This window comes from Elephas maximus, chromosome 20, assembly GCF_024166365.1.
Source record: "Elephas maximus indicus isolate mEleMax1 chromosome 20, mEleMax1 primary haplotype, whole genome shotgun sequence".
Classification (NCBI taxonomy): Eukaryota; Metazoa; Chordata; class Mammalia; order Proboscidea; family Elephantidae; genus Elephas; species Elephas maximus.
In genome coordinates this window covers 46816098-46835719 of record NC_064838.1, presented here as the reverse complement: position 1 = coordinate 46835719, position 19622 = coordinate 46816098, and the positions used below count along the sequence as shown (strand labels likewise).

General features: G+C 41.1%; 1 protein-coding gene across 5 annotated transcripts in view; it reads left to right on the top strand.

Annotated features, from left to right (window-relative positions):
* LYZL4 (lysozyme like 4) overlaps positions 1-14075 on the top strand; it is a 136554-nt gene extending 122479 nt beyond the window's left edge. For all 5 annotated transcript variants that reach the window (XM_049862323.1, XM_049862320.1, XM_049862322.1 and 2 more), the window contains one exon: positions 13810-14075. In XM_049862323.1, coding sequence (XP_049718280.1) covers positions 13810-13879 — 70 coding nt within the window. In that variant the 3' untranslated portion in view covers positions 13880-14075. The remainder of the gene's footprint in view (positions 1-13809) is intronic.
* Positions 14076-19622: the final 5547 nt, after the last annotated feature.

Sequence of the window (19622 nt, the reverse complement as noted above, 5' to 3'; positions counted from 1 at the left end):
AAAGACCTATACAAAGAAAACTACAAAGCTCTACTACAAGAAATTCAAAAGGACATACTTAAGTGGAAAAACATACCTTGCTCATGGATAGGAAGACTTAACATAGTAAAAAAGTCTATTCTACCAAAAGCCATCTACACATTTAACGCACTTCCGATCCAAATTCCAATGTCATATTTTAAGGGGATAGAGAAACAAATCACCAATTTCATATGGAAGGGAAAGAAGCCCTGGATAAGCAAAGCACTACTGAAAAAGAAGAAGAAAGTGGGAGGCCTCACTTTACCTGATTTCAGAACCTATTATACAGCTACAGTAGTCAAAACAGCCTGGTACTGGTACAACAACAGACACATAGACCAATGGAACAGAATTGAGAACCCAGACATAGATCCATCCACGTATGAGCAGCTGATACTTGACAAAGGACCAGTGTCAATTAATTGGGGAAAAGAAAGCCTTTTTAACAAATGGTGCTGGCATAACTGGATATTCATTTGCAAAAAACTGAAACAGGACCCATACCTTACACCATGCACAAAAACTAACTCCAAGTGGATCAAAGACCTAAACATAAAGACTAAAACGATAGAGATCATGGAAGAAAAAATAGGGACAACCCTAGGAGCCCTAATACAGGGCATAAACAGAATACAAAACATTACCAAAAATGATGAAGAGAAACCCGATAACTGGGAGCTCCTAAAAATCAAACACCTATGCTCATCTAAAGACTTCACCAAAAGAGTAAAAAGACCACCTACAGATTGGGAAAGAATTTTCAGCTATGACATCTCCGACCAGCGCCTGATCTCTAAAATCTACATGATTCTGTCAAAACTCAACCACAAAAAGACAAACAACCCAATCAAAAAGTGGGCAAAGGATATGAACACACATTTCACTAAAGAAGATATTCAGGCAGCCAACAGATACATGAGAAAATGCTCTCGATCATTAGCCATTAGAGAAATGCGAATTAAAACTACGATGAGATTCCATCTCACACCAGCAAGGCTGGCATTAATCCAAAAAACACAAAATAATAAATGTTGGAGAGGCTGCGGAGAGATTGGAACTCTCATACACTGCTGGTGGGAATGTAAAATGGTACAACCACTTTGGAAATCTATCTGGCGTTATCTTAAACTGTTAGAAATAGAACTACCATACAACCCAGAAATCCCACTCCTGGGAATATACCCTAGAGATACAAGAGCCCTCATACAAACAGATATATGCACACCCATGTTTATTGCAGCTCTGTTTACAATAGCAAAAAGTTGGAAGCAACCAAGATGTCCATCAATGGATGAATGGGTAAATAAATTGTGGTATATTCACACAATGGAATACTACGCATTGATAAAGAACAGTGACGAATCTGTGAAACATTTCATAACATGGAGGAATCTGGAAGGCATTATGCTGAGCAAAATTAGTCAGAGGCAAAAGGACAAATATTGTATAAGACCACTATTATAAGATCTTGAGTAATAGTAAACCTGAGAAGAACACATACTTTTGTGGTTACGAGGAGGGGAGGGAGGGAGGGTGGGAGAGGGTTTTTTATTGATTAATCAGTAGATAAGAACTGCTTTAGGTGAAGGGAAAGACAACACTCAATACAAGGAAGGTCAGCTCAATTGGACTGGACCAAAAGCAAAGAAGTTTCCTGGATAAAATGAATGCTTCAAAGGTCAGCGGAGCAAGCGCGGGGGTTTGGGGAACATGGTTTGTGGGGTCTTCTAAGTCAATTGGCAAAATAATTCTATTATGAAATCATTCTGCATCCCACTTTGAAATGTGGCGTCTGGGGTCTTAAATGCTAACAAGCGGCCATCTAAGATGCACCAATTGGTCTCAACCCACCTGGAGCAAAGGAAAATGAAGAACACCAAGGCCACACGACAACTAAGAGCCCAAGAGACAGAAAGGGCCACATGAACCAGAGACCTACATCATCCTGAGACCAGAAGAACCAGTTGGTGCCCGGCCACAATCGATGACTGCCCTGACAGGGAGCACAGCAGAGGACCCCTGAGGGAGCAGGAGATCAGTGGGATACAGACCCCAAATTCTCATAAAAAGACCAAACTTAATGGTCTGACTGAGACTAGAGGAATCCCGGCGGCCATGGTCCCCAGACCTTCGGTTGGCACAGGACAGGAACCATCCCCGAAGACAACTCATCAGACATGAAAGGGACTGGTCAGCGGGTGGGAGAGAGACGCTGATGAAGAGTGAGCTAATTATATCAGGTGGACACTTGAGATTGTGTTGGCAACTCTTGTCTGGAGGGGGGATGGGAGGATAGAGAGAGAGAGAAGCTGGCAAAATTGTCACGAAAGGAGAGACTGAAAGGGCTGGCTCAAGAGGGGGAGAGCAAGTGGGAGTAGGGAGTGAGATATATGTAAACTTATATGTGACAGACTGATTGGATTTGTAAACGTTGACTTGAAGCTTAATAAAAGTAAATAAAAAAAAAAAAACTACAGTGAGATACCGTCTCTCTACTACAACGCTGGCATTAATTAAAAATGAACAAACACTCAGAAAATAACAAATATTGGAAAGGTTGCAGGTAGATTGGAACTCTTACGCACTGCTGGTGGGAATGTAAAATGGCATAACCACTTTGGAAAACAATATGGTGCCTCCTTAAAAAGGTAGAAATAGAAATACTATACGATCCAGGAGAAATAAAAGCTGTCCCATGAATAGACATATGCACATCCATGTTTACTGCAGCACTATTCACAATAGCGAAAAGATGGAAACAACCTAAGTGCCCATTAACAGATGAATGGATAAACAAATTACGGTACATACACACAATGAAATACTACACAACAATAAAGAACAATGGAGAACCCTTGAAGCATCTTACAACATGGATGAATCTGGAGGGCAGTATGCTGAATGAATAAGTCAATCACAAAAGGACAAATATTGTATGAGACCACTGTAATGACAACTCAAGAAAAGATTTACACACAGAAAATAAAATATTCTTTGATGGTTATGAGGGTAAGGAGGGAGGGAGAAGGGAAATCACTAACTAGATAGAAGACAAGTGTTAACTTTGGTGAAGTGAAGACGACACACAATATAGAGGAAGTCAGCACAACTTGACCAAGGCAAAGTCATAGAAGTTTCCTAGACACATCCAAACACCTTGAGGGACTCAGCTGTTGTGGCTGAAGTCTGGGGACCATAGTCTTGGGGGACATCTAAGTCAATTGGCATAATAACATAACTCATAAAGAAAATCGTTCTACATCCTGCTTTAGTGAGTAGTGTCTGGGGTCTTAAAAGCTTGCGAGCCATCATCTAAGGCACATCTTTTTGTTCCGTCCCATCTGGAGCAAAAGAGAATGAAGAGAACCAAAGACAAAAGGAAAATATTAGCCAAAAGACTAAAGGACCACATGAACAGAGCTTCCATCAGCTTGAGCCCAGAGGAACTAGCTGGTGCCCGGTACAACCAGCGACTGCTCTGACAGAGAGTCCTGGACAGAGCAGGAGAAAAATGCAGAACAAAATTCAAATTCATGACAAAAGGATCAGATTTACTGGTCTGACAGAGGCTGGAGGAATCCCAAGGCTATGGCCCCTGAACATTCTGCAAACTCAGAACTGAAAGCACCCCCAAAGCCCGTTTTTCAGATAAAGATTAGACAGGTCTGTAAAACAAAAAATAACACATGAGGAACATGCTTCTTAGTTTAATCAAATACACTAGACCAAATGTGCAACTCCTGCCTAAAAGCAAGACAAGAAGACAGGAAGGGACAGGAACCACATAAATGGACACAGGGAACCCCAGGGTGGAAAGAAGAGTGCTGTCACATTGTAGGGATTACAGTGAATGTCAAAAACAATATGTGTAACAGCAAAAAGATGGAAGCAGCCAAGGTGCCCATCAATGGATGAATGGATAAGTAAATTGTGGTATATTCACACAATGGAATAGTACGCATCGATAAAGAACAGTGATGAATCCGTGAAACATTTTATAATGTGGAGGAATCTGGAAGGCATTATGCTGAGTGAAATTAGTCAGTTGCAAAAAGACAAATATTGTATGAGACCACTATTGTAAGAACTCAAAAAATAGTTTAAACAGAGAAGAAAATATTCTTTTATGGTTACAAGAGGGGGCAGGGAGGGAGGGAGGGAGGGAGAGGGGTTTTCACTAATTAGATAGTAGATAAAAACTATTTTAGGTGAAGGGAAAGACAACACACAATACAGGTGAGCTCAGCACAACTGAACTAAACCAAAAGCAAAGAAGTCTCCTGAATAAACCGAATGGTTCAAAGGCCAACGTAGCAGGGGTTGGGGTTTGGGGAGCATGGTTTCAGGGGACACCTAAGTCAATTGGCATAATAAAATCTATTAAGAAAACATTTTGCATCCCACTATGGAGAGTGGTGCCTGGGGTCTTAAAAGCTAGCAAGCAGCCATCTAAGAAGCATCAATTGGTCTCAAACCACCTGGAGCAACGAGAATGAAGAACACCAAAGACACAAGGTAATTATGAGCCCAAGAGACAGAAAGGGCCACGTAAACCAGAGACTACATCAGCCTGAGACCACAAGAACTAGATGGCTACAACCGATGACAGGGAACACAACAGAGAACCCCTGAGGGCGCAGGAGAGCAGTCGAATGCAGACCTCAAATTCTCATAAAAAGACCAGACTTAATGGTCTGACTGAGACTAGAAGGACCCCGAAGGTCATGGTCCTCAGACCTTCTGTTAGCCCAAGACAGGAACCATTCCCAAAGCCAACTCTTCAGACGGGGATTGGACTTGATTATGGGATAGAAAATGATACTGGTGAAGAGTGAGCTTCTTGGATGAAGTAGACCCATGAGACTATGTGGGCAGCTCTTGTCTGGAGCGGAGATGAGAGGGTAGAGGGAGTCAGAAGCTGGCCAAATGGACATGAAAATAGAGAGTGGAGGGAAGGAGTGTGCTGTCTCATTAGGGGGAGAGCAACTAGGATTATATAACTAAAAACCAAACCAAACCGTGTGCCGTTGAGTCGATTCCGACTCAGGGACCCTATAGGACAGAGTAGAACTGCCCCATAGGGTTTCCAAGGAGCACCTGGTGGATTCAAACTGCCAACCCTTTGGTTAGCAGCCGTAGCACTTAACCACTTCGCCACCAGGGTTTCCAAGGATTATATAGCAAGGTGTATATAAATTCTTGTGTGAGAGACTGACTTGATTTGTGAACTTTCACTTAAAGCACAATAAAAAAAAAAAAAAGTGTATAAATTTTTGAATGAGAAACTAACTTGAGCTATAAAATTTCACCTAAAGCACAAGAAAATTAAAAAAAAAAAGAATTTAGTAAAATCACTATTTACTGTACCCCCACCAATATTATTACAAAACCTTTGCCATTTGAAAGGTAAATAACAATTTGTCTTATCTTCTTTTGCATTTTATGATATCTCACGAGGGTGTTTCCCCCCTGTGTTTGTTATATATTTATATTCTTTCGTGGTGATGTTTTCTGTCCCTATCTTTTCCATATTTTTAAAATTAAGGTCACCATATTGATTTGAAAAAGCTCTTTACATATTAGATATATTAACTGATTGTTGTATATTTGTTGCCAAAAATAACTGAAGTTCTGCTTTTTTTTTTTAAATCAGATATTTGCTTAGGAAAGGAGTCTAAATTTGCAAGTAATTTCTTTTGCTCAACATTAGAGTGGAATTGTAAGATTCATTCATATTGCCATGTGTAACTGTAATTTGTTCATTCTCATTGCTGTATAGTATTCCATCCTACAGATACACCACCATTTATGTATCTGTTCTTCTGTTGGTGGCGTATGGGTAGTTTTCTTTCTTTTTTTTCAGTGCTGCTATGACATCCCATACTTATCTTTTGGTGAATATATAAACCGATTTCCATTGGTTGTACCTAGAAATAGAATTGCTGGCCCCAGGATATGCATATTTTCAGATTCGGTATAGTCTGTCAAACAGTTTTCTAAAGAGATTTTACCAATTTACACTACCACCAACAATTATGGGTTTCAGTTGCTCCAGATTCTTGCCAATGCTTGGTATCTTCTAATCTATTCTTGTGGCCGGGTAGTGGTATTGTGCTGTGGTTGTACTTTGCATTTCTCTGATGACTAATAAGGTTGAGCACCTATCCAAATATTTATTGGCCATTTAGATATCCCTTTTTCGTGAAGTATCTGCTCAAACGTTTTGTCAAATTTTCTTTTGTGTGTTTCTTATTAATTTGTTAAGAGTTATTTATATATTCTGGGTAAAAGTTTTTTTGTTGGACACATGTATTACAAATATCTTCCTTCATTCTTTGGGTTATCTTTTCACCTTCTTAATGGTGTCTTGATAAACAGAAGTTCTTAGTCTTAATATACTCTAATTTATCATTAGTTTCCCTTTATGGTTATTTGGTTATTTTAAAGAAATATTTGTCGAACGTTCTTTTTTTTCCTAAAAGTTTTATTATTTAACCTTTCTCATTTGGCTCTACAATACATTTTATTTTTTTTCCTGCCTTATTGCATTGGTTGGAATCTCCATTAAATGTTGAATAGAAGTGGTGATAGTGGCATCCTTGTCTTATTCCCAATCTCACAGGTAAGAAGTTCAATATTTTACTATTAAGTGTGATATTTTCTGTAAGTTTTCTGAGATACTCTTAATGAGACTGTTCCTTTCTATATCTAGTTTGTTAAAGGGCTTCTTTTTATTTTTTTTAATCATGAATTGGTGTTGAATTTTAGTTATTACATTTCCAGTTTCTTTCCAATTGGGCATTATCTTATTCAATTTCCTTTTTAAATGTAAACTGTTGTCTTTTTATCTCTGTTCTCTCCCGTGGCTTTCTCCAGAGGTCATGTCTGGCTGCACCTTATTGAGGATGTTAGTTCTGTGAAATTTACTTCCGGATCTTGCAGTATATTATTTTCAGAAGAATATTCCTCTGAATTTCATGATGATATCTCCTTATCATGTTTTCCCATAGACCCCATATTAGCTTTATCCTCTTTACCCTTTTTGGAATGAGGGAAGATTTACCCATACCCAGTGTTTGCCAATAAATGAGTTGTATGTCTTTTCCTTGTCTCTGCTTACTGTTTACTTGGGTGCTAGTCAGACCTCCTTCTTAAATATCCATCTTGAGGTAGATTGGTGTGTACATCTCTTAGCCTGATTTCTAATCTGGAGATTATACTGGTATAGGTGGCTGGTTCTTTTTGATAGACTGAACCAGTTTTTTCTGAAAAATGCCCATTCCCAGCATGCACTGCAACCACCTTGGTCTATACCACTTATTGTGGTGGGCTTACACCAAGCAGTGGACGCTCCACCACCACCGATTTCCACCTTCCCCTGCCTTCTCTGCCCTTCCTTCTTTCTCATTTCACATCTCACAATTTTCTGCCTGGGCAGATAAGTCAGATAAGTCTTCAGATAAATCTAGAAACAACATCATATTTCCTTAGTTCCAGATCATACAATTTTTCACATTTTAATATTTCTGAAATCAGGGCTTATCTTGCAGTTAATGTGTCCTTTCCCAAAAGCTGTTATTAAATCATTGAAGCATCTTACAATAAAAGAAATAGTGTAATAAGAGCTACCGTTTCTTGACAGCGTGTGGGTTTTGTACATTTACATACTCGTCATTATTTAATCCTCACAAACTCCTCTTCAGTGAATATTCCTATAACCATTTTAAAAATGAATAAACTGAGGCACAGAGATAAAATAACTTGCCCAGACCCACAGAGCTAGGATTGATCCTGGATCTGTGTTTTCCCAAGCCTGAACTTTCACCAGATTACTCAAAGAGATGGGAATGGTTGGCGTGAGAGACCTGTGGTTTGGCCTATGGAAGGCAGCAAAGGACAGTGGTCCAGTTCTCCTGTGGTGTGGACTGAAGGTTTCTGAGCAGGTTCGGACAGTGGAGGAGGGACAAATCAGCTTCAGACCTGTAAGTCAGCTCACTTTCACTGATAGAAGCCTGGGTGGGTGTCCCTTGCTGTAATCCATAGGCCCTGTAGACAGTGGAGGCCTTGTCCAGAACCTGGCAATGGGGGATGTGTCCACCTCAGAGGTCAGGAATTTTCATTGCTGCTTTTTTGTCTCATTTTGTGTCTTCATAGGTATCTTGGGGCTAGATTTGACCAGGAATTTTTGTCTGTTTTTCTTACCTCTTCGTCTCTAGCATCTAGCTCTGTTCCTAGCACATAATAGGTGTCCTGTATATGTTTGTAAGGGACACCATATTTGGTTGTAAAGGACATCATATTTGGTAGAGAGTCAGCAAAAATGAAGGAAACCCTCAATGAATTGGACTGACAATAGCCACAACATGTGCTCAAACATATCAAAGATCATGAAGATGGCACAGGATGGGGCAACATTTTGTTCTGTTGTACGTAAGGTCATCATGAGTCAAAGCTGATTCAGTGACAGCTAACAACAACAATAAATGTTTGTTGAAAACTGAGGCTGCATTTGGAGCACGACCCAGAAGCTATTTTTAAAACTTCTATTTTTTAGATGTATTACTTATTGCTATTTTGTGTGTGTGTGTGCATTTTAGGTGAAAATTTATAGCTCAAGTTAATGTCTCATTCAAAAATTTATACACATATTGTTTTGTGACATTGGTTGCAATCCCCACGATGTGACAGCATGCTCCCCCTTTCCACTCCAGGTTCCCCGTGTCCATTTGTCCAGTTCCTGTCCCTTCCTGCCTTCTTGTCCGGCTTTTGGACAATAGCTACCCATTTGGTTGAACTAAGAAGCACGTTCCTCATGCATGTTATTTTTTGTTTTATAGACCGGTCTAATCTTTGTCTGAAAAGTGGGCTTCGGGAATGGTTTCAGTTCTGGATTAGCAAAGTGTCAGGGGCCATAGTTCCAGATTTCTCCAGTCTCTGTCAGACCAGTAATTCCGGTCTTTTTACATGAATTTGAATTCTGTTCTACATTTTTCTCCTGCTCTGTCCAGAGATCTCTGTTTTGATCCCTGTTAGAGTGGTCATTGGTGTTAGCCAAGCACCATCTAGTTCTTCTGGTCTCCGGCTGATGGAGTCTGTGTTCATGTGGTCTTTTAGTACTTTGGGCTAATATTTTCCTTGTGTCTTTGGTTTTCTTCATTCTCCTTTGCTCCGGGTGGGATGGGACTAATAGATGTATCTTAGATGGCCACTCACAGGCTTTTAAGACCCCAGACCTGACTCGCCGAAGCCGGATGTAGAACACAAGTCTTTATAGTTATGCCAGTTGACCTAGATGTCTCCTGAGACTATGGTTCCCAGGCCCAGCCCCAGCTACTCAGTCTCTCAAAGTGTTTGGATGTGTCTAGAAAATTTCTATGCTTTTCTTTGGTTCAGTTGTGCTGACTTCTGTTATATTGTGCATTGTCCTTCCCTTCACCAAAGTTAACACTTGTCTGCTATTTAGTTAGTGATTTCCTCCCCACCCTCATAACCATCAAAGAATGCTTTTTTCTGTGTGTAAACGTTTTCTTGAGCTCTTATAATAGTGATCTCATATAATACTTGTCCTTTTGCGACTGACTTATTTCAGTCAGCATAATGCCCTCCAGATTCGTTCACATTTTGAGATGTTTCATGGATTCATCATTGTTCTTTATGGTTGCATAGTATTCCATTGTGTGTATGTACCATACTTTGTTTATCCATTCACCTGTCAATGAGCATTTAAGTTGTTTCCATCTTCTTGCTATTGTGAATAATGCTGTAACGAACATGGGTTTGCATATATCTATTCGTGTGATGGCTTTTATTTCTCTAGGATATATTCCTGGGAGTAGGATTGCTGGATCATATGGTATTTTTATTTCTAGCTTTTTAAGGAAGCACCATATCATTTTCCAAAGTGGTTGTACCATTTTACATTCCCACCAGCAGTGCATAAGATTTCCAATCTCCCCACAACCTCTCCAACATTTGTTATTTTGTGCTTTTTGGATTAGTGCAAGTATTGTTGGGGTGAGATGGTATCTCAATGTAGTTTTGATTTGCATTTCTCTAATGGCTAATGATATCGAACATTTCCTCATGTACCTGTTAGCCACCTGAATGTCTTCTTTGGTGAAGTGTGTTCATATCCTTTGCCCATTTTTGAATTGCATTACTTGTCTTTTCGTTGCTCAGGTGTTGCCATATCCTGTAGATTTTAGAGATTAGACCCTTATCAGTTTAATTGTAGCCAATTTTTTTTTTGGCCCAGTCTGTAGGTTCTCTTTTTACTCTTTCGATGAAGTATTTTGATGAGCCTAAGTGTTTGGTTTTTTAGGAGCTCCAGCTATTTAGCTTATCTTCCGGTGTTTGTGCATCATTAGTTAAGGTTTGTATACTATTTATACCATGCATTAGGGCCCCTAGACGGCAGTGGATTAGTGGGTTAGCATTGTTCCTTGGAGTTTGTGGCATAGTGGTTAAGAGCTCGGCTGCTAACCAAAAGGTTGGCAATTCGAATCCACAAGCCACTCCTTGGAAACCCTGTGGGGCAGTTCTACCCTGTCCAATAGGGCCACTATGAATTGGAATCCTCTTGATGGCAATGGGTTCAGTTAGCGTTGTCCCTATTTTTTCTTCCATGATCTTTATCATTTTAGATTTTATATTTAGGTCTTTGATCCATAAAATGTATTATTTGTTGTTTTTAAAATAAAAATAATATACACATGCTTGAAAATAAAGATTAAAAAAAAAAATTTTTCCTTCCTATCAGCTTTTTTTTATCAGCAGCCCTGTGTATGTCACCACTGTTAACATGTCCTATAAATCAGATGGAAATGTATGCACAATTGTTTTAAAACACATGTGGAACCAGAGTGTATGCACTGTCCTGGAGGTGGCTTTTTTCTCATTTATTAATAGAACTTGCGAACCTTGGCACATCACTACCTAAAGATCTCCCCCTGGCTGTAACAGCTGCTTAGTGCTGCACTGTATGGAAGCAGGACGATTTACCTGCCAGTCCCCTACTGATGAACCTTTAGGTGGTTTTCATTTTTGTTGCTGCACTTGTTGTTTCAAACAATTCTACAATGTGTATCTTGCTCTTAGAAGTTGGTGTGTTCTATCAGGTGTATCCTTAGGGAAATCCCTTGCTGTGGGTTTGCTGGGACTATTCGGTGCATCTAAAGAGCCCTGGCGAAGCAGTGGTTAAACACTCAGCTGCTAACTGAAAGGTTGGCAGTTTGAACCCACCAGCTGCTTCATGGGAGAAAGACGTGGCAATCTGCTTTCAAAAGACTTACAGCCCTGGAAACCCCACGGGGGCAGTTCTACTTTGTTGTCTAGTGTCACTATGAGTCGGAATTGACTCGATGTAACAGGTTTATTTGGTGCATTTGAAAATTTGGAGAAATGTTTCCATATTGCCCTTAGAAAAAGGGGCACCATTTTATACCTCCTGCCACACTGCACAATGGGGCCTGTGGCCCCTCAGCTCATCAGACTGGGCTGTTACAAACTCGTGCAGTTTTTGGAAATTGAGAGGTAGAAAATGATACCATTTTGTTTTGCTCTGCATTTCCAAACTACAAAGGACGTTGAACATTTTTTCGTATGTTTATTGGCCATTTTTTTCTGTGAACTGCTTATTCATATTCTGTCTTAGTCATGTAGCGCTGCTATAACAGAAATACCACAAATGGATGGTTTTAACAAAGAGAAATTTATTTCCTCACAGTAAAGTTGGGTAAAAGTCCAAATTCAGGGCCTCAGCTCCAGGGGAAGGCTTTCTCTCTCTGTCAGCCTTCTCATTAATCTTTCCCCAACAGGGACCCTGGGTCCAAAGGACACACCCTGCTCCTGGCACTGCTTTCTTGGTGGTATGCTCCCCGCCCCCCCCCCCCCCCCCAGCTTGCTTCCCTTTCGTTTTTACCTCTTGAGAGATGAAAGGTCGTTCAGGCCACACCCCAGGGAAATGTCCTTTACATTGGGTCAGGGATGCGACTTTGAGTGAGGGTGCTACAATCCACCTTAATCTTCTTTAACATAAAATTACAATCACAAAATGGAGGACAACCACACAATACTGGGAATCATGGCCCAGCCAAATTGATACACATGTTTTTTGGGGGACACAATTCAATCCATGAAATATTCTTAGCCTATTTTTCTATTGGATTGATGTTTTCTTCTTATTGTTTTTATGTGTGTCTTTTATAAATTAGGACCAATGAGCTTTCATCCATTGTAGCTATGTAAACTATTTTTTCAGATTTGTTATTTGTGTTTTGACTTTGCTAAGGTGTTTTTGTCGTATGGGAGTTTTACGTTTTTATGGAATCAGATTTTTCTATCTTTTCTTTTGTGGCTTCTGGGTTTATATGAAGTCTCATTGTTACAAAGGTCTTCCCTACTCCCAAGATAGTAAAGAAATTAAAAGGTTAGAGAAATAAAAAAAATTATATTTTCCTCTATATTGAAACTGTGCCTGGAATAAAATTAAGTTCTTGTTAAATCAGTTAGAAGATATAGTTTTTATGGTTTCATGCTTTTACATTAAAATTTTTGCCCCTGTTATGATTTATTTTGGTATAAAAAGTGAGGTAGGGATTCAGCCTTTATATTATATGGACGGCTAGTTACTGGTCTCAACACCACATATTAATTAATTCATTCCTCTCACTAATTTAATAGCTTTTGAAGTGGAAGTCTCTTTAATAACGTTAACCATATTTGAAATATTTTTCATACATCATTTCAGCTTTGCAATTTATTTAGGAGCTTCACTGACCCTTATGATCTAAAATCATCTTTATTGCATGGCTGGGCCAGGCTGATCAAGATTTTTTTTTTTTTTTTTTACTTGCTCAGGATTCTCAGTAATGTGAGCTCTAGTTAAGCTAATAGGCAGCCAGGCCTTTTCCAAAGCTTAGACCAGGCAGCTTCGCAGAGTCCCTTCTGCAGTGTCTGCCCAGGGCCCTGGAGAGCCTTAGTTTTCCGTTTCTGAAAATTTATGAGTGTGTGTGTGTTTCCCCTGCCTCTCTATAGCTCTGAAAGTACAGGAGACCACAGCCCCTTCTTCAACTGTGAGACCCTCTACCCTGGAAGACTCATGGAGCCTTGCTTATCCTGTTGAGGGGTGGGACTGGATAAACAGGATATCTAATGGCCTGAAGCTGGCCTGGGACTCCTATAGCCTCCAGGCTGGGTAGGAGGACCTGGGGTCCAGGTGCCATAGGGACTGGGAATTGGGGGATTACTTTTAGGGACACCAGTAGAAAAGGCTAGAGAAACTTGGTCCAGCTGACCTAGGCAGGGTTGAGGAGTGACAAGGAATTTTGAAAGGTGATGGGTGGAGCAGACATATGGAAAAGTGAACGGGAGCGGGGGTGTCCTGGCCAGGGAACAAGTGTTCTGATTTCAAGTTTAGGGTCTGCCAAGGACTCGCTGTGGGACCCTGGGCAAGTCATAGAACTTCTCAGAAGTCATTGCAGAGAAGTTAGTAATACACACGTTTCAGAGTTGGGGGAGGGATTTATGGAAAGAGGTGTGTGGAGTGGGTATGAGGAGGTGGGGAGCACCAGCATTCATGCCAGGATGTAATGAGAGGAAGAGAGACAAAGTCGAGATGACAAACCCTTCAGAAGCGTGCGCACAGCAGGGGTGGTAAACTCAGCTGTTCCAGTGACCACGCAGGAGGGTGTAAATGGGCCAGGAGGAGGCTGTGGAGGCTGTGGAGCCCTGGAGATCCTGATGTAGGGAGCTCCCTCCCATTCATTCTTCCCACCTTCCTCTCCACAGGCCTTCCTGGACCCTGAACTGCCAGAACTCCGACACGCTGGCACGGTGGTTGGATGGATGCATTCTGTAGCTGCCTGCGTGGGCCCACAGCACTCACCAGTCACATCTTCTGAATGAAGATGCTTTTCTGTCTGCATCCTTCACCAAAACCTGTTGGTTATCTCACTTTCTGACAGCTCCAAAAGGAAAAGGACAAAAATGTGCTTCATCTAGGGATGCAGAATAAATCAGCCAGTTACTCAACCTGGGCCCAAGGTCTCCATTTGTGCCACTATATTACGATTGTTTCATTACCATTAGTGTCATGACTTATTATTAAATCTCAGATGGTGGAGAAGATTTGAGGGAAGGAAAGTATTTGGTTAACAAGATGTTCCCATGAATGTCAATAGGGAAAGAAAGACAGGGTGCCATAGAAGGAGAGGAATCAGAAGAGGAGAGGCTGGCACAGCAGGGCCTCCAGACCCAAGGTTGGGACTGTCCTATGTTGGGACACACAGGTGGAAGTGAGCAAGCACAAAATCATCTTTGCATTTCTATGGAGGGAACCAAGTGACAGTACTCTTTTGCTTTAAAAGTTACATTTTCAAAATTATAAATAACACATTGTCTTAGTTTTTTAGCTCTGCCAAGTAAAAATTACCGCAAGTGGATGGCTTTAAATAACAGAGTTTATTGTTCCACAGTTTGGAGGCTAGTGGTCCAAATTAGGGACTCAGGTCTAGGGGATAGTCCTTCCTTGTTAGTAGCCGTGGGTGTTCCTTGGTTTCTTGGCTTGTACATGGATCTTCACATGGTCTCTTCTTCTCTGAGTCCATTCTGCTCCTTTTACAAGACATCACCTAGAAGTGATTAGGTTTAGGACCCACCCTACTCTCATTAACATAACAAAAGCCCTCTATTTCCCAATAGGGTCATATTTACAGGTACAGGGGTTAGGACTTCCATAACTCAATACTCACATTAGAGAAATTTTGAAAAGCACAGAAAGGTAAAAAAGGAGAAGAGTCTTCCCATGGTCTCAGCACCTAAAGACAACTGCTGTTATACTTTGGTCTCATTTCCTTCTGGTCTGTTTTCTGTGTAGGGGTTTTTCATTCGCTCTCCACAGTGCTGTGATGATGCTATAGACAGAGCTTTATACATTGCTTTCTATTGGAAGAAAAAATTCCATGGTAATAAACATTTCACCTGCATGTATTCCAATTTTGAGGGGGAAAGGGTTTGTTTCTAAAGCTTAGTGGCTTACAGAATCCTTGTGTGGGATGGAGCAGCAGGTGTCAGCCTGGACTTCCAGGACACACCTGCCTGAGACCCAGGAGTGGAAACGGCATAGAGGTAGCTGCTTGTCAGAAGCCAGGTCACCTGTGGAAACCCAAGCCATGAAGAAGTTTGGAAACCATAGTCCTTAGCTTTCTATCCCCTTGTCCAAGGAAGGAAAGAACTGATGTCAAGCAAGTCTGTCTGCAACATCTGCCACCTCATGATGTTATTAACTAGTAACCAGTTGCTGTCAAGTCGATCCCAACTCATGGTGACCCCATGTGTGTCAGAGTAGAACTGTGCTCCACAGGGTTTTCAATGGCTGATTTTTCAGAAGTTGATTGACAGGGCTTTTTTCTGAGGTGACTCTAGGTGAACTCGAACCTCTAGTGTTTTGGTTAACAGCCAAGCATGCTAATGGTTTGCACCTTCACAATGAGGTTTTAGTACCAGTCATGTTCCATTATATGAATGTACCATGTTTTATTTAAATTTTTCCCTACTGTTAGATTTTGAGGTATTGCCTGTTTTTAACCGTTACAGGGAATGCTGTACTGCCCTTTTTTGGGGGATTGTCCTTCTTGTCATCTTTTACATTTTTAAAATTAAACAAACCGTATATATTTAATGAAGAAAACTTAGAGGGTACAGATAGTCACAAAGAAGGAAATTAAAAATATTCATCACCCGTCCCTCCCACTGAGAGCAGAAGCTTCTATCACTGCTGTGCAGAGAGAGTTGAGAGAGCCCCGATCCAGGCATCATTAGTGTTGATGGTTAGGTGTGTGTCCTGCCCTACTTCAGGGTGTGTGTGTGCACATGTTTTTTCCTTATAAATGTGGACTACTTTTTATGCACCGTTTTGTGTCTTGCTATTTTTACTTAACATTTTGTGGTCTAATATTTCTGGGTCTAGGACAAGAATCTCAGCACCATTTTTTTTTTATAATTTTTATTGAGCTTTAAGTGAATGTTTACAAATCAAGTCAGTCTGTCACATATAAGCTTATATACACCTTACTCCATACTCCCACTTACTCTCCCCCTAATGAGTCAGCCCTTCCAGTCTCCTTTCATGACAATTTTGCCAGTTTCTAACCCTCTCTACCCTCCTATCTCCCCTCCAGACAGGAGATGCCAACACAGTCTCAAGTGTCCACCTGATACAAGTAGCTCACTCTTTATCAGCATCTCTCTTCTACCCATTGTCCAGTCCCTTCCATGTCTGATGAGTTGTCTTTGGGAATGGTTCCTGTCCTGGGCCAACAGAAGGTTTGGGGACCATGACTGCCGGGATTCCTCTAGTCTCAGTCAGATCATTAAGTCTGGTCTTTTTATGAGAATTTGGGGTCTGCATCCCACTGATCTCCTGCTCCCTCAGGGGTTCTCTGTTGTCAGCACCATTTTTAAGGACTGCACAGTACCCCATTACATGGACAAACTATACAGTATATAACCCTTTACTGTTACTTTTTTTAATCCAGGGACAAAGTAAACAAGTTAAGCGAACAGTGGCCACTTTAAGGCAGGTAGGACCTAAAGCAATGTTTACAACTTGGTTGTTTTTCAGAAAGGGGAAGAAATGGCTGAAAGAATTTCAGGGCAGAAATTGTTCTCACATTCAGCAAGTAGGGAAAGAGGACAGCCCTCATTGGGTTTGCATTAATTTCCCTCCTCTCTAAAGAACATGGTGTTCGATGTTTCCCAACTCCACAGCATGAATCGGGCAGTAACATTTCTGCTGGCGTGGTGCTTGCTATTGAGGTCGATGACAAGGTTTTGAGACCATAGAGCACCTTCCTTATTGAGCTGGAACCCTGCTCTCTTTCTAAGGGTGGGCCTGGGTGTAATAATGCCCCTGACCTTATCCTGACCTTAACCCAGACATTAATGACAACCTGCAGTTGATTAAAACACTCTCCTCAAGTGCCAAACCCAGCGTGCTGCCGCCTCCTTCCAGCCCATTACTTCTGCTGTGGCTCATTGTCGTCTAATGGCCACTTGTGTCAACATGGGCATGAGGCTTGAGGATAAAGCAAATGTTAGTGTATTGATTGAAACATCCTCTCTAAGGTTTCCCAATATCAGCTCCTGGCTTTGTGTTCTCAAACTCACTGATAATGGCCCTTACAATGAGCAATCATTCTGGGTCAGATCTCCCTGAATGATCAAAGCTAGATTAGGAAATCTCAACAACAATGACTCCTATTAATATTATTACTTCTATTACCAGCAACTACCGTATTGACTGTGACTTTAAGGACTAAAGTGCGCCTGATCCAAGCCATGACATTTTCAGTGGCCTCATATGCATGTGAAAGCTGGACAATGATAGAGAAAACTGAAGAAGAATTGAGACCTTTGAATTATGGCATTGGTAAAGAATATTGACTATACCATGGACTGCCAAAAGAACGAACAAGTCTGTCTTCGAAGAAGTACAGGCAGAATGCTCCTTAGAAGCAAGGATGGCAAGACTTCCTTTCATGTATTTTTAGACATGTTATCAGGAGGGACCAGTCCCTGAAGAAGAACACCATGCTTGGCAAAATAGAGGGTCAGTGAAAAAGATGAGATGGAATGACACGGTGGCTGCAACAATGGGTTTGAGCATAACAACAATTGTGAGGATGGCACAGGACTGGGCAGTGTTTTGTTCTGTTATACATAAGGTCACTATGAGTCGGAAATGACTCGATGATACCTAGCGACAGCAACAACACAACAACCATATTGACTCCAATTTTATAAATTTTGCATATTGACCTTTACGTATAATATTTCCAAACCTTGTAAAACATTGTAAGGTAGATATAAATTGTAATTATAGGTGGAGAGGCTAAATAACTTGGCTTTATTCTAGCCTGTTAAGTTATGGAGATGGGATAGTTTTCTTCTCAAAACCTATAGCCCCCACATAGTACTGTATTGGTATTAATTTTCCATCCTATTTGTTTATTAACATTAATATTATTAATTCCATAGATTTATATAATATAATGTTAATTCTATAGAATTAATTAATTGGTATTAATTTTCCATTCTATTCATTACCTGGAAAATTTGATCTCCAGCTTTTAAACTAGGACTTTGTATTGGAAGAGATTGTTAGGCAATTAGCTTAGGACATGGGTCATTGACATAGTGCCCAATTCAAGGGCTGGAAATTGAGGCACCAAGAGATGAAGTAATCTTAACAACATGAAATAATCAGTAGAGAGGGCAGTATGGTGACTTGCAGAGTTTCCAAACTTGTATCATGATAAAAATCACCTGTGGCAGCTGATTCCAGGCCTACACCCTGGGCCTACTAAATCCAAATCTCAAAGAACAGGTCTCAGGAATCTGTATTTTTAAAAAGGTCTCCAGGTATATTGGAGACTCTTTTTAAAAGGTCTTTGGGAAGATCTTTTCTTTGGGAAACGGGAAAAACTGGTTAACGGAAAGAGCACAAGGCTGGGAAGAGTCAGACGGCATAGGAATTTTCCTGGTTCTGCCACTTACTGCTGGGCCACTTAACTCTCTGAACCTCATTTTTCCTATCTGTAGTAAAGGAGCCCTGGTTATGGAGACGTTAAGCACTTGGCTGCTAACTGAAAGGTTGGTGGTTCAAGCCCACCCAGTGGCTCTACGAGAGAAAGACCTGACCATCTGCTCCTGTAAAGATTGAAGCCTAGAAGACCCTGTGGAGTAGTTCTACTCTGTCACATGGGGTAGATATGAGTCAAAAATTGATTTGATTGCACCTAACAACAATCATTGGTTTTTTTTTTTTTTGGTAACAACAACAGCAGACAGGACTAAATGACCCAGACTGCGCTGGTCACACAGTGGTGATGTTGAGGGCAGTGGGGCCAGTGGGGTGATGGGATCTTCTGATTCCTGGACCCTCTACTTGTTTTTCAGAGCCGTGCTGGCTTTCTCCATGAGTGAAGATGCTGCTATAGATCTGCCATCAGGGGAGTCTTGTGGGGGAGGGCAGCCCTTGCTGCCTGGGAGCCATGTGTATCCTGCAGCACTGCTTGGCCAAGTGAGTTACAGGGTGAGAAGATTGTGTCTTGCTCACCCTTGGATACTGCTTCCCAGAATTCCCCACAAATGCTGGAGATGTAGGATCCAAACCCTATCTACCTCTGGGACCAGGTGAGCCAGGCAGTCTCTGCTCTTCATTGTTGCTTCCTTTTCCTCCCTAAACTTCTCTGGCTGGATTGCTTTCTCCTGGTCCCCGTGCCTCATTCACTGAAGGATTTGGCTCCTGGCTCACTGTTTTTCTACCACTACTGGACTTGCTATTCTCAGTGGCTTCAGTATCTGTGTAGACAAGCCACCAGCACTCTGGTATCTTAGTTCCTCAGTGTCATCACCTGCAAAGATCTTGTCCTCTATCTCACTTCAGCCACCACTATGACCATACCTTAGCCTTCTTATTACCAACATCTCTATCTCCTCCCAAATCTCAATTCTAAGTATCCCACTCTCTGAACACCTCCTTGTATCTCTCCATTGTACTCCCTCTAACCATTCTCTAACTCCAACAATTATTGGGCTCC